Here is a 15,346-nt window from a genome sequence, read left to right on the forward strand (position 1 = left end):
ACACCTGACCTAAAGACAAGAACAGGTTTGATGTCTCGGGGCCTTCTTGTTGGGGTTAGGGCTCTGTCTCTCTCACTGTCTCACAGACTAGCAGATCAGCCTCGAGCACCCCAAACTCACATGCTACCATCTGAGCGACTCTGGCTGGATGCTGGGATCTGCTCTGAGCCAGGAACCATGGCCCGAGTTTGCATGTTTCGATTGGCTGGACCTGAGTCACATCCCCACCTGTGTGTGTGGAGCGAGGCAATTCCCTGTGCACCATCTGGAATACGTTCCCCACTGGGGAGAGGGATTCTTTTGTCCATAGTAGGAGGAAGGGGATAGTGGCCTTAGGTGACTGACTGGCTCTGTCTACAGACTAGTTCTCAGTCACCTCTTTACCTAAGTGACAGGACCTAACAAAACTCTGTCCCATCAGAATAAGCGGATGCGTGAAGAAGTGGTTGTTCACCATGCAGAGACTGAAGGTCGTGAAGAGTACTCGTCTGTGGTTTTGAGACGGTTCTGGAATGTGTACCCATTTTGTTCAGCAAACGGATGAGTCTTAGTAAAGGAAGAATATCGCCAAACACAGAGCTCTCGTGTACTTACGGCTCTGAGTTTTTCTTCAGTCCTTCCTAACCCTGAAGGCATAACTTGTGTTAGACAACAAAAGGGGCTTTAAAATCCTTGAAAAGAGGCTCCAGAGCTTGAGGGGTGTTGAACAGCTTTCAGGAAACAGCGGTGGGTAAGTTAAATGAACGTGAAAACTATGCTTTACCTTTGCTTTGGAACGTGCAGGTTTGGAAATCAGAGGGAAGGCAGCTTGCCTGCGGCACAGTCAGCCTGCACTCTCAAAAGGAAAGTGCTGGAGAAATAATTGGCTAAGCCCGCTTGGCTTTTGCTTTCTCGTCTGGACAGAATGCCAGTCGGTCCTCCCACATCATTCCCTTTCCATGACAGTTATTCGTTTCTAGCAGTATTACTGGAAAACCTCTTGTGAATATTAAAAACTGTATTTTTAACTTTTTAAAAAAGTTAATATGTGACTTTTAACTTTTTGCAAGTGGCCTCAACTCTCAAGGGGGAAGCTGGTCTTTAAGTGCACCCTGGCAAGTTTGGTGATGGCGGTTGTGACCCGTGGCTGCAAGGACGCAAGCTCAGAGCTAGTTCAGTGCTCAGTGCCTGGTCCCTGCTGGTGGCGCTCAGTGCTTCAGAGCTTCTCAAATTTCCGAGCCTAGGGATCAGCTGGGATTTTGTTTAACTGTGAATTCTGATGCAGTAGATCCGAGCTGGGGCCAATAAGCACCCAGTGCTCCTGGTCCAGGGACCACGTTTAGCCTGGATCAGGCCTCGCTGCTCCCGAGGCCACAGGGAGCCAGTACTCACTCTTCCACTGCCGGACACTGCCACAGCCTCCAGAAGGGCCCCTGAGCCACTTGGACCAAACAGACAGTTGCTGTGGTCCCCACATTGCTCAGTGGTTCCTAGGGTATGGCTTGACCATCTAAACATGTGTTTTCTAGATGCTGGAGGGAGCTCTGGACTGGCCGGGGTTTCTGGCTGCATCCCCTGGACAGAAATGTCGCTAGGCTGGCTGACATCTGTAAGCCCCTTTGCCACTCTTCCTCAGATGAGGAGGACCTCAGGGCTGCCTGGGTGGTCTCTTCCTGGCTGTCCTCCTCCCTGTCCTTTCCTTTCTTCTACGTGCCCTTCATTTTTGCAATGACATAAACAATGCAGGCTTGTAGGAATTCAAGGAAAAAAGGTCAATTTGTATGGAAGGGAATTGAGTGAAAAGCAGACATCTCCTTTCCGACCCCCGAGTACAGGTCCCCAGAGGTCACCACTGTTAATACTTCTGATTACACCTGCTACGGTGCTTTAGCTCCCACTGGCCTAACTGTTAAGGGGATCCTTTATTTCGTGCGGTTGGAAGTCCCTGGTTGGACTCCAGGGTTGGTGGATTCAGTCACTCTTGGGGTTCTCTCTGTCTTCTGCTCTGCGTCATCCAAGTCACTGAGGTCATCCTGGGGCTGGTTCCTCTTGTGGTCAGGTGGCCACTGCAGCAACTGGGCCATGTGTTCTGCATTCTTACAGCTGGGGAGAGATTTTCACTCTCTCCTCCTCTGCGCCAGCGAAGTCCTTCCTTTCAATCTGGATCAATTAGAATGGCCAGGGGGATGCTGTGCTCTGATTGGCCTAACCAGTCTCCTTGAACTTCTGGGGGTGGGATCTTGAGATCTTCCTAGAAGTGGGAAGAGGGGATTCCCAAACATGGGGCTTCTGTTAAGAAGGATGAAAGGGGAATGAATGTTGGGGAAGAGACTAATAGTGTCCATACTCTCCCAAAAGTCTCCATGCATATGCCTGTAGTCTTGGTATTCACTCTTATTTACTTATTTAGCACCAACAGTTTGCCAAACACATAGGCTATCCCATCTAATGCTAATGATAAACCCACGAGGGAGGTGCCTTCTGTTTCCCGTTTATGGGTAAAAAACTGAGGCTCAGTTGACTTGCCCAGGGCCACACAGCACACACCAGAAGAGCAGGGACTTAAACCCAGGCGTGCTGGTTCTACACTCTCAACCCATGGGTGATTCTGACTCCTAAGTTGCTCCCTGCAGGTTGTCTCTCCTGTCTCTGAGCCAGTGTAAGAAGCTCGGCATTGGGCTGTGCTGTCCCCACAGTCCCCACATGAATCAGGCCCCTAACAGAGATGCCACAAGTGTTAGAATCATGTGAGTAAGTCCAAAACCATATTTCTGTCCCTAGATCCTAATAATTATTATCACCGACGGAACGAAATGACCACCACCGATGACCTGGATTTTAAGCACCACAACTATAAGGAAATGCGCCAGGTAAGACCCAGACCACAGTTTACCAGGAATTTGTCAAAAGAGCAACACATTCTCTGCCCATAGACTTAATTTTTCTGTTGCAGGCATTAGGACAATGTGTTAGAGACAGGGATCCGAACGACCATTTGGTTTGCCGAAGACGCACTAAGTGCTTGTCAAGGCTGAGAACGCCTCGTTGGGGTTTGAGTGACCAGAGGAAGGCTTCCTCCATTGCAAACAGTTCAGACAGAATTCACATCCGGGCTTTTCTCATTTAATAGTCTAGTTCTTAAGAATCACTGTGTGTTTGAGCAATATCACTGGTTTAAGGATGTTAGTCATAGGCAGAGTCAAAAAGAAGAGCTAGAAAAACACTGATAATAGTAGCATGACGCATGCACACAGGACCAAATGCTGTGCTCAGCAATTTACATACAGTAATGTGTCCAGTCCTCTTAACTACCCTGGGAGGGCAGGTGTCCTTATCCTGTAGATGGGGAAACTGAGTCACAGAGAGAATAGATAACACTACCCCTTGTTATGCAGATTCTTGGAGTTTCAATCTTTGTTACATGTTAGAATCACCTGAGGAAATTTGTAAACAACAGAAAAAAATACCTATGCTTGAATCCCATCTCAGGCCCATTAAAGCAGAATCCTAAGGAAAAGGGCCTGGAGATACAAATTTTTAAAATCTCCCTTTGTGATTCTGCTGTCCAGCTGGGCTTCAGAATTGACTGATACCTTTATAGCTCTTAATACTGTTAGAAGGAAAAGATAATCCCAGATGAGAGTTTCCCCACATTTAATCACAGAAACCCAGTAATTCTGAGCTTTGAACAGCATTTGCAGACAAGGTACAGATGTGGGAAGGGACACATATTTATGAGGACAAGCTAAAAGGTGGTCCCTATGCTAAATGCGTTGCCAGTGAAGTCTTATTCCATGTCTCCCCCAGTGTGTGCTAGAAAGCGTGGAGATCTCAGGCAAATGAGAAATCCCTAGATGTCTAAAAATCCAGAGACAGATCAAACAGAAATGTCCTTGTGAATACATTTACAGGACAAAGATTCACCAAGGGTGAATTAATACGGCTGAAAGGGAGGGAAGGAGGCAGCCGTCCATTGCAAATGGGGGAGCAATTAGACTGAGCCCCAGTCCCACAGCATGAAAAAGCCTGGTTTGTCTTGATGTCATTTAATTTGAGACACTCACACTCAGCTTCCAGACACCTGCCAGCACAGACTTAGAAGTGGGATGTGCTAAAGAAACCTTCTTGCTGTCTTACTCTTCAGAAATCCAGATAATGTGTTTGGACTTGAGGTCTGTGAGTCATCCCTGTGCTCCGCTCCTCAGGATATTTATATGGGCTGCTCACTGTTCCATTTGACAGAGCACCGGTGTACCAGCTCTGAGACAAATATCAACTCAGTGGGTGCAGTTAACACCAAAGGCGATAAATCGAAATGCATTTGAAATGAGCTAACTGCACAGAGAGTCTAGGTAGCTGGTATCCTTAAATAGTTGTTCTGTGTGCAGAATTGGGGTTCTTCTCATAAACGAGAGGCTGTGGGGTGTGCTTCATGACACTAGGGAGCTGTGATCACCATCACTTGGTAGAAGTTTGGATGGTCAGTGAAGCCTCCTCAGGTGACCCTGGGTAACCCCTCGGAGGTCCCACAGCCTGGCAGCCCTCACCTGGAAACTGTCCAGGGGAGCATCTGTCAATCCTGAAGAGTGTTCAAGTCAGAAGTGACTTGCCATTTGGATTCCTGGCTCCTGGGGATGGGAAAGAAGCAACATTTTTAGGGCTTTTCCTGTATGGAGTCTGCTAGGTTATTGTAGAAATCTTTCTACCTCAGGAAAAATTGTTAGTTTTTCTTAGTATTGAAAGAGACATTTATAACAAACAAACAAAAAAATGAGAAACAGCAGCAGGAAACAAGAAGAGAAAATAGAAAAGCTTTTTGCGTTGTAAGAGGAACATAACGTGGGAGTGTGCGACTCTTCCGTGCAGGAAATGTCGTTGGAGCGCTGCCTGCACCGTTCCAGGCACGGGGCGCAGGAGGATGGGGTGACGGGAGGAGAAGGGGAAGGAGGGAGGCCTGACAGGGATGTCATGAGGCAGAGTAAGGGAATCGTTCCAAGAGAATGCCGATGCCTTCCTGGCATGTGCTGCTTTTACAATTGCTTGGTTATTTGTCTACATGCACGCTGTCTGTCCCCCTCATTTGAGACAATAAGGGCAGAGACCCAGTCATTTTATCATCCGTCATGTGCACTTGATCAATATGAGTATTTGAGGTTGTTAGAGTCATGGGGGGTGGCAGGGAGAAGCGACAGGTCTGCTTGGCCATGGCTGGGGGGCTTTGGTTGCACGTGGGCTCTGTGATCGTCCAAGGTGTGGGGCCAGGCATTGCCAGGCAGAGGTGGGAGGGAGCGTGCTCTGAGCAGAGAGGACGGCAGGAGCAGAGGTGCGGAGGCCGAGCCTGCGGGTGCTTCTGGAACAGCTGGCGGAGGAGGCAGGGCCTGAGTGCTGGGGGGAGGCTCATGCCCTGAGTCTGCGGTCAGCGGAGGGTCATTACGTGAGCAGAGCTGTGTTTGCAGAAGCTTTGTGGACAGCAGTTGGCCAGAATTGCCATAGTCCCCAGGAGAGGGGCCACTTGGGCTTGAAGGATGAGGGAGAGGCATTTCTAGGAAAGAAAAAAGTGGTTTTGAGGAAAAGGTGAACGACTTGATTTTGTTTGGGGTACAGTGTTGTGAGGTCCCAAATGCTCAGGAAATGCTGATTGGTCGCCTGCACGTGATGCAGGCAGAAAGAAGGAAAGTCGTGGGACCCGGGCTGGAAGGCAGCCAGCTGGTGGTGTGGATTTCCAGGGCAGCTAAGGATGGCCAAGGACAGCAGGCAGCGGGGACAGTGCTGAGCCTGCCCACCCTGCTCCGTGCTCAGCGGACCCTGTGGCAGGGGAGTTTCTGGCTGCAGGAAGCCAGGGCCGGGCAGCCAGCCTGCGATCTGGACCCACCCAGCTCCTCACCCACGATCCGCCTCTCACTGTGACCCCCTCCCTCCTCTGTCCCTCCGTTTCCCACTGGACCAGGTGCCGTGGCTCTTTCTAGGAGAGATGAAGGGAAAGAACTTGTCTTTTTTTTTTTTTACATTTTCATTCACGGACAAACAATATCGTATCAACATTAAAGCCAAACCAGAAGTCTAAAGCTAAATCCTTCACAGACCCCCCGCCCTGAGGAATCAGCACTTTTCGCTCCCCCCATTTCTATCCATTGTTTGATCTTCTTCGTTTCTCAGAATTCCTATGATTTTGATCATCTTCGTCTGGTGTTTCTCAGCTAATGTTGGGTCATTAGCTCTTTTCCATGCTGTCTTCTAGTTGGAGTGTGGCAGAATGTTCCCGTGAGTGGGTGCCTCATAGTTTTCTCAGCTTCTTTCCTGCTCTGGAGCATTTCATGTGGATCTCTCCCAACTTTTAATGAGTACTGACAAAATATGAAAGATGCCACTACAAGTGTCATCCTGCATTCAATTTTACCATCCTTTATGAGTAATTTCCTTCTGATACATTGCCAGAAATGGAATTACTAGAAAAGAGGGTCTTTATTCTCTCTCCTGCAGTGGGGGGAAGTGGCAGAGCCCAGGATTCAGTAGATACCAGGATGCAAAGTTCGTTCCCATCTCAGAGCTGAGGAAACAGTCTTGAAGAGGCTAAGAGTCTTGCAAACCCTGGTGCTCTCTAAGGTGGTGTTTCTCAATCATTTTTCCATCACTGCCCTCCTAGGGAGTCTTTTCACACATTTTTTCTTAATCGCCCTCCCCCCACTATATTAAATTCTAAGGGATAAAATTTTGCCAGGTGGGGTTGAGCTTTGGAGGGCCACAAAGCACTGTAGGGTCTAAGATTTTTTGGCCCCCAAAGAACCGATCTTCTCACCCCTGTTGAGAATGGACGCTCGAGGCCCTGATGAAAGTTCTATTCCTAGCTCTGTCTGTATCCATCAAGTCCCAAACATCTACCACCAAGACCCAAACTCCAGAAGCACACGTTTGACTCTTCAGCAGTCGGCGAGCATACTCTCTTGCAAGGAAGAGCTGTGTTTTCATGGAGAACTTCGTTCCTGGTTGGCTATGGTGCTGGTGGCCGCAGAGAAGTGCTTCCTGGCATTCCAGAGGGCCAGTGTGCAGACAGAGTTGGAAAGAACCTTCATGAAGGAGAAGATTCTTCAAATGCACATGTTCTTGTCTTTCTTGTATGTAGGAAGAAAGGTTGTGATACCGCGACACAGTGACATGTGGTTCATTTCTTCACCGGTGCTCACCATTGGAGGGACAGTGTGGTTGGCGTACAAGTCTGTGACAGTGGGTAGAGTATAAAGAGGTGACTCTGAAGACCTGCAGCCCGAGAGTCTTCCTGTGTCCACGGCTAAGTGTGCATCCCAAGGCAGGATGATACTGGTCTTCCTCAAGTGTCAAGGTCGTGGTCTTTAGCCCTGGTGGCATATTTCTCCTGCAGTTGACTGGTAGGGGAGGAGGGTGACACCAGAGGACCGCCAGGCCCGTGCTGACTGCCTGCATTTGTTGCTTTATTGGCGATAAACCACCTGGCTCTCGTGCCTGCAGAACTCACTGGTCATTGATTGGAGCCTGAGATAGTGGATCACCTGCAGATCAGGATTTGCCAAGGTTGATGCTGGTGGCTGAGAGTGACTGCATCAGCAGGGACTACAACACGGGGCCTCGGAAGAGATGGCGAGCGTGCTGTGGCTCTTTCAGAACAGTCGTGGTGTGCAGCGGACACACGGGTGGCAGGGCTGTGCTGGTTCTCATTGCTTTCCTGCGCCTTCATGGACAGATAGTGGTGCGGGAAGAGCCCCAAGAGTTCAGAGTCCTGGCTCCACCTGGTACCAGCTGGGGGACGCAGGGCAAATCACTCAGTGGCTCTCAGGGACTCAGTCTCCATATCTGTAGGATGGGGACAGTCCCCTCTGCCTTATCTGCTTCACCTGGTGATAATAATGGTGAAATTCAGTAAAGAACCAGAATGTATTCTTACTGCTCTTGTTAACATTATTGGTGACATTATTACTGTGTCCTTTATTAAAATGTGGCACTACTCACGTGGCTCTACTCTCCCCTGCAAATATGTATCCTTGTGGCGATGGGCAGAAGCTATGTTTCCCTCACGTGTTTTCCTCCATTTATGGTGGGTTTATGTTTTGGCTGTCTTGCAAACAACAGTCCTTTGTAGCCAGCTTCCTCTCACCAAAATATTGTGACACAAAGGGACACGTAAAGTGAAGCATGTTTTCCCCTGAGGAGCAGTGAGAGAATTAGGCCCTGAATTCCTGACTGGGACTGCACCTGCCACCCCTTGTAGATGTGTTGTGAAAGCCCAGGTCATGGTAGCAGTGACTCTTTCCACTCCTTTAGAAGTGCTCCTTGATGCCCCTGAGACCTGCTTTACCTGGTCCTCTAAGAGCGCTGTCTTATGGAAGGCAAGTGAGGCAGGCAGCAGGGTACCGCCAGCATATCATAAACTCTGCGTGATACCAGTTTTCCAGTTCTAATAGATTTTAACCCTCCACACAATTTGCAACAGAATTGTTTATTTGTAATTTACAAGGACATTTTACGGATAATTCAGTTGATGAAGAATTTTCTGGAAGATTGTTAGTGCACGTTCAGGTTCACTCAGTCTTTCTGTGGGACATGCCCTTCCTCTTGTCTTCACCAACCCAGCTCCAGCTCATCTTTTAAAAAGATGAAGCCCTCCCTGATGAGTACCTGCCCACCCCACACCTGGCACGCTGCCTCTACAGCACCTGAGCGTCCCTCCTGGCCTTTAACACACACCACCAAATCGGAAGTGAGCATTCCAGCCTCCACCACCAGTGTGGTGCGTGGCTGGCGCCTGGCGAGGAGCGGGTGCTTCTGTCAAGGTTGAGCGAATAGAAAGATGTCCTTCAAGTCAGATCTTCTTTCACTTGGGGACTGCTAAGCAGTATAAACCCAGCAAATCAAAGCTACGTAGGAGCTAACACACAGGTGCTTGTTCAGTGATGTGAGGCCAGGCAGCCTCTGAGGAGAGGGTGTCTCTGGTCCTTCGCCCCCAAGGGCAGCTTGTTCTCCATGACTCGCAGAGTTTTTGTCACCTCCCTTGGCAGCCTGTCTCATTCTCTCAGACCAAAGCTGTCAGTTTGACTAGCTAACTTTAAAAGCAAAACTCAGAAAACAGCACATGTTTGCTTCCCTTCCTTGCTGCAGCCAGCCTTCCCCACCGGGCAGAGCAGTGCAGCCCCGTGGCCCCTGCTCTGGCCACCCTCTGCTCTCCTTCCCTCACCGCAGTAAGTGGGGTCATCGCGTGCCTCCCCTCCGTGCTGCACCGTGAGCTCCACAGGGCAGGAGCAGGGTCTGTGTCCTCAGCTCAATAAGTGTAGATGTTCACTACATTATGAAACAGTTGATATTCAGTAAGAAATCTTTATTTGAGCAGGGATACAGAGATAAAAGGCTCAGTCTGTCTCCTCAAGGATATGCAGTCTCGTGAGGGGATAATAAGAAAACAGGAAATCACATTAAAAATTAATGACCACCCACAACCGGGGAGGTGATAACCACAACCAGGGAGGTGGTAACCACAACTGAGGGAGATGTCTTGGTCGTTCAGGCTGCCGTGACAAGAATGCCATAAACTGGGTAATTTACAAATAACAGAAAAGCATTGCATACAGCTCTGGAGGCCGAGAAATCCAAGATCAAGGCACAGGCAGAGTCGGTGTCTGGTGAGGGCTGCCCTCTTGTTCACAGGCTGAGTCTTCCTGCTGTGTCCTCGCATGACGGAGGGGGCAGACACACTCCCTTAGGCCTGGGCACTAATGCCATTCACCGGGACTCCCTGCCATGACCTAAGCACCTCCTAAAGGCCATACCTCTTAATACTCTTGCTCTTGGGATTAGGTTTCACCCTATGAATTTTGGGGGGACACAAGTATTCAGACCATAGCAGGAGGGGACAGCCACAATCAAAGGGAGCCGTGACTACAGGGCCAGGAGGGGCGGTAGCTGGGAGTTTCCTCATAGAGGAGATGAAACAGAGCAGGTGCTGGAAAGAAAGGCCGGCGTTATCCCAGGGCAGGGGTTACAGGTGGAGGGCATAGCAGCGGGGTGTGGGGATGCGGGGTGCCTGGGGGCTGTGGCGGAGAGCAGGGGCGGCTGTCTTCTTGGGAGCTCTGCCCTTTGGTAGTTACAGGTGGAGGGCATAGCAGCGGGGTGTGGGGATGCGGGGTGCCTGGGGGCTGTGGCGGGGAGCAGGGGCGGCTGTCTTCTTGGGAGCTCTGCCCTTTGGTGTGTGACCGTTTTTGCTCAGAACCTTCAATTCACTTTTTTTTTTTAGCTGATGAAGGTTGTGAATGAAATGTGCCCCAATATCACCAGAATTTACAACATTGGCAAAAGCCACCAGGGCCTGAAGCTTTACGCCGTGGAGATCTCTGACCACCCTGGGGAGCATGAAGTTGGTGAGGAGGCCCCTCTGCGATGCTCTGTGATGTGATTGTATATAATATTATATTATAGTATTAATAATATAAATATTATAGATAATACTTTATCTACTCTTGCTGAGGAAGGAGGCTGTTCACCCCACGAGAACGTTCACAGGACAGGGCATGAGATGTCCACGCAGAAGCTGTCACATAGCTCCTGCCCAGTTTGCTTCTGTGAGCCTCTCACTTATAAGGGCTGTGGAATTATGTAAACTCGAAGTACCCTCCTTTTCTCCTAACAGACCATGTTTAATTCTATGTTCCTTACCTCCGAGACCCGTCACAGTAGCCAAAGAGGAAAGTGGTCAGGACAAGACAGAATTTTCTCCTCTTACAGGACTCCCTGATCATTAATGGCTCAGATTAGAGGGGGCTCCCTTTTTTATTATAAATTTCAATCCTACTTCCAAGCATTTCCTGTTTTCAGCCATTTTCCATTTAATCATTCCCAACTTGTGTTCTTGGAGGTCCTATGGGCTTCTCTGGTTTTCTTTTTGGTAAATCTGGGAGTTCTATAGAAATCCACTGATATTTAAGTATGTTTGTCTGATTTATTCAACTTTAAAATTCATTAATATCTCAGGAATTTCTTTTAAAGGGCACAGGACTTATCTGCTGGTAAAATCACGTGTCCTCAAAAGCAGCAGATTTGCCAGAGAGGGAACTGTTAGCTCATACCCAGCACTGATACACCCCTTGTCTTAGTCTGTTCGGGTGGCTATAACAAAATACCTGAGACCAGTAATTTATAAGTAACAAAAATGTATCACTCCCAGTTCTGGAAGCTCAGAAGTCCACCATCAAGGCCCTAGCAGGTTCAGACCTGGCGATGTCCTGTTCCTCTCCAGTGCTTTCTTGCTGTGCCTCACCTGCACAAGGCAGAAGGGCAAAATGGTCCATCTAGTTCCCTCGAGCCCTTTTATAAGGACACCGATCCTATTCGTGAGGGCAAAGCCCTTGTGACTTAATCTCCTCCGAAACGCCACACCTCTAAATACTATCACACTGGATCTTAGGTTCCAATATAGGAATATTGGGGGCATATATGCACTAAACCCTACTATCCCCAGCATATCAAAAGCTGAGCTTTGGAAGAGAAAATACTCAGACAGCCCCTTTACAGAATTGTGTCTCTGCTGATTTGCCCGGATGGACTGTTTTCTGCTTGTATTCACTTATCTTTGTGTCTTTGTAAAACTTAATAGGAAATTCTTTTAAGAAAAATAACTGTCTCTCAAAAGAGAAAAATCATGGCTGTGGCTTGTGTTTAACTTGTACATTTCAAACCCTAAGCACGCTGCTATTTTATCTATTCTTGCTGAGTAAGAATGAACATTATTACCCAGTGGCTGGTGTCATCTAAGATTTTTCTCCACATTTTCTTACAGGCCTGACAATTTGGGAAGAAAGAAATTGTCCTGATATAATTTTGGAGGTTTATTTGACAGAACACAGGGCTATCATTTAGATCGTTCAGAGACTTGTCCTCCCTAATGCATGCAGTAAGCGCCGACTGGCTCTGTGCATCCTGGTATGAACCTGAGCTTCCCTCTGTCTTTGCGCACAGGGGAGCCCGAGTTCCACTACATTGCAGGAGCCCATGGCAACGAGGTGCTGGGCCGGGAGCTGCTGCTGCTGCTCACGCAGTTCCTGTGTCAAGAATACCTGGCCCGGAACATGCGCATCGTCCACCTGGTGGAGGAGACCCGGATCCACATCCTGCCCTCCCTCAACCCCGACGGCTATGAGAAGGCCTACGAAGGGGTAATGGCTCCTCACGGCCGCGACTCGAATATGCTCAGCCAAGAGTTTGTGCAAAATGCTCCCTCTGAGCTCCCTGAGTGTCTCTCTGCTGAGTCAGGGGAGCCCAAAGCTTTAGGAAAGATGCACAGTAGGAGCTGAGAATTATGGTGGCCCTGAGAGGTGGACGTGACAGCAAGCTGGAGAGAGTGGGTGTGAATAATCATATGCCGTAGGTACAGGGACGAAAACAGAGTATGTACTAACCCCTCGTATCAGTGGAGCGTTTAATCATGACATGTGCAAACTTGATTATTACCTTTAATCTTCTCATCAGACCTCTGAGGATAGTTGTTTTCATTATTCTGATGGACTGTTTATATTTCATGTTCTAATTATGATACAGAATGTGTATAGGTTGTAGGTGTGTATACAATTATGTATAGAGTATAATTAGTATTATGTCGTGTCATATATCCATAATGATGTATCACAGTATCAGGGAATGAAATAGAAAGCCATATTTGAAACAATGGTACCTGTCAAATGCAGGCTTTATGCAACAGAGTTTTGGTAGTGATTTGAAGTGCTAAACAGAGAGGCAGAACCGTGGCCAGGGCAGGGAGAATACATGAATGTGGTGGCTGTTGATACTGCAGCGATGGAGTCCTAGGTTGATTACTACTGGGAGGGTCAGCCGACCAGTGTAGAAGGGAGAAGGAAGAGGTGGAAGAAGGGGCCTGAAGCTTTGACAGCGGAGAGTTTCTCTGCAGTCCCTTTTGCAGCAATTTGGCTGTATCATCCATCACCCACCAAGTATTAGTAGCAAGTTTTTCAGTATTCTTCAGATACCATCGTTGGGTCAAAGGGTGGCCAGAGGCTTAGAGACGCAGCCGCAGTGGAGATGGGCATCGGTGTACCTCGTATGGTTGAGAGTCAGGGTCGTCCTGCGGTCTGTGGGTCCTTCACATTCTGGATTATCTTCCAGGGATCAGAGCTGGGAGGCTGGTCCTTAGGACGCTGGACCCACGACGGGATTGACATCAACAACAACTTTCCTGATTTAAACACACTGCTCTGGGAGGCAGAGGACAGGCAGAACGTCCCAAGGAAAGTTCCAAATCACTACATCGCAATCCCTGAGTGGTTTCTGTCTGAAAATGCCACGGTGAGTAAAAGTACCCCCTGATCTGTAGAGCAGCGGGAGGCAGAGTTAAAGCCACTGGTTTTTGCAGAAGCTATGACATTTAAGAACTGGACAAAACCATTTTTTTCTTTCATGTTTTCTTCAAAAGTAGGGAAGAGTGCTAGGTAATGGCTACCTTTTAAATTGATATTTAGGGAGATTCTTTATAGAAGAGAAATCATGTGGTTATATTTCTTAACAACCACAGAGTGCTTCAAAAACAAGACAACCTGCTCGGAATTGTGTGTGTTTATTAGTATCCTCAGCCCTGTCAGTTACACTGCTATGAAATTATCCTTAATCCTCACTGGTTGCTTGATTTATCTTACTTTCATTTTAAATGTCCCCATGGATTTATTACATGTGGTGCTTCTTTGTAGAGAAAAATGAAATTGGATGAGAAATACTTTCCCCAAATTTCTTATGTCTGTTTTACAAAGAATGTGTTGTAAAATAATAATAATAATAATAATTCCTACTAAATTTCCCATGCCTTTTATTGCCTTCTGTGCCCACAGTAATNATGGGCATCGGTGTACCTCGTATGGTTGAGAGTCAGGGTCGTCCTGCGGTCTGTGGGTCCTCCACATTCTGGATTATCTTCCAGGGATCAGAGCTGGGAGGCTGGTCCCTAGGACGCTGGACCCACGACGGGATTGACATCAACAACAACTTTCCTGATTTAAACACGCTGCTCTGGGAGGCAGAGGACAGACAGAATGTCCCAAGGAAAGTTCCAAATCACTACATCGCAATCCCTGAGTGGTTTCTGTCTGAAAATGCCACGGTGAGTAAAAGTACCCCCTGATCTGTAGAGCAGCGGGAGGCAGAGTTAAAGCCACTGGTTTTTGCAGAAGCTATGACATTTAAGAACTGGACAAAACCATTTTTTTCTTTCATGTTTTCTTCAAAAGTAGGGAAGAGTGCTAGGTAATGGCTACCTTTTAAATTGATATTTAGGGAGATTCTTTATAGAAGAGAAATCATGTGGTTATATTTCTTAACAACCACAGAGTGCTTCAAAAACAAGACAACCTGCTCGGAATTGTGTGTGTTTATTAGTATCCTCAGCCCTGTCAGTTACACTGCTATGAAATTATCCTTAATCCTCACTGGTTGCTTGATTTATCTTACTTTCATTTTAAATGTCCCCATGGATTTATTACATGTGGTGCTTCTTTGTAGAGAAAAATGAAATTGGATGAGAAATACTTTCCCCAAATTTCTTATGTCTGTTTTACAAAGAATGTGTTGTAAAATAATAATAATAATAATAATTCCTACTAAATTTCCCATGCCTTTTATTGCCTTCTGTGCCCACAGTAATTTAGCTCCTTACCCTTATTCTTTGATCTGATATGTTCTGCAAGAGGTCTGCCTTGACTGGTATGTAAGTTAGTGTTAGGTTCAGCTGCAACAACAGAAAAAACAAACTAATGGCTTAATAAGGTTTAATTTTTTTTTTTCAAATAAAAGTACCCTGGAGGCAGATGGTGCAGTGCCAGCCACACAGAAACCCCATGATCATCAGGAACCCAGGACCTGTCTCTTTCTGTACCATGTTAGCGTGTGACTTTCATCCTCAAGTTCATAATCCAAGGTGGCAGTTGCTGCTCTAGCATGCTGTCATGTCTATGAAGAAAGAGAAGAGAAAGGGCTTTAAAAAGTCCTCCCCTCAGATAGTTCAATTTCTTATAAAAGGCATTCCTAGAATTCCTACATAATACTTCTGCTTAAATCTCATTGGCCAGAATTTTGTTGCACGTGGTATCAGCCACTGTTTCATAATCCAAGGTGGCAGTTGCTGCTCTAGCTGTCATGTCTATGAAGAAAGAGAAGAGAAAGGGCTTTAAAAAGTCCTCCCCTCAGATAGTTCAATTTCTTATAAAAGGCATTCCTAGAATTCCTCCATAATACTTCTGCTTAAATCTCATTGGCCAGAATTTTGTTGCACGTGGTATCAGCCACTGTAGGGAAGGTTGGGAAATGATGTATTTCATGTAAGCACATCGAGAGCTCAGAAAAAATATTGGGC

General features: G+C 47.4%; 1 protein-coding gene across 1 annotated transcript in view; it reads left to right on the plus strand.

The window, feature by feature from the left end:
- The window catches only part of CPXM2 (carboxypeptidase X (M14 family), member 2), a 44,030-nt gene that overhangs the window by 11,948 nt on the left and 16,736 nt on the right, over positions 1 to 15,346 (plus strand). Inside the window, exons 3-6 of the mRNA XM_008588598.1 lie at positions 2,761 to 2,849; positions 10,235 to 10,358; positions 11,953 to 12,149; positions 13,114 to 13,293. Of these exons, the coding sequence (XP_008586820.1) occupies positions 2,761 to 2,849; positions 10,235 to 10,358; positions 11,953 to 12,149; positions 13,114 to 13,293 (590 nt within the window). The remainder of the gene's footprint in view (positions 1 to 2,760; positions 2,850 to 10,234; positions 10,359 to 11,952; positions 12,150 to 13,113; positions 13,294 to 15,346) is intronic.

The sequence above is a fragment of the Galeopterus variegatus genome, unplaced genomic scaffold (assembly GCF_000696425.1).
Source record: "Galeopterus variegatus unplaced genomic scaffold, G_variegatus-3.0.2 Scaffold4915, whole genome shotgun sequence".
Classification (NCBI taxonomy): Eukaryota; Metazoa; Chordata; class Mammalia; order Dermoptera; family Cynocephalidae; genus Galeopterus; species Galeopterus variegatus.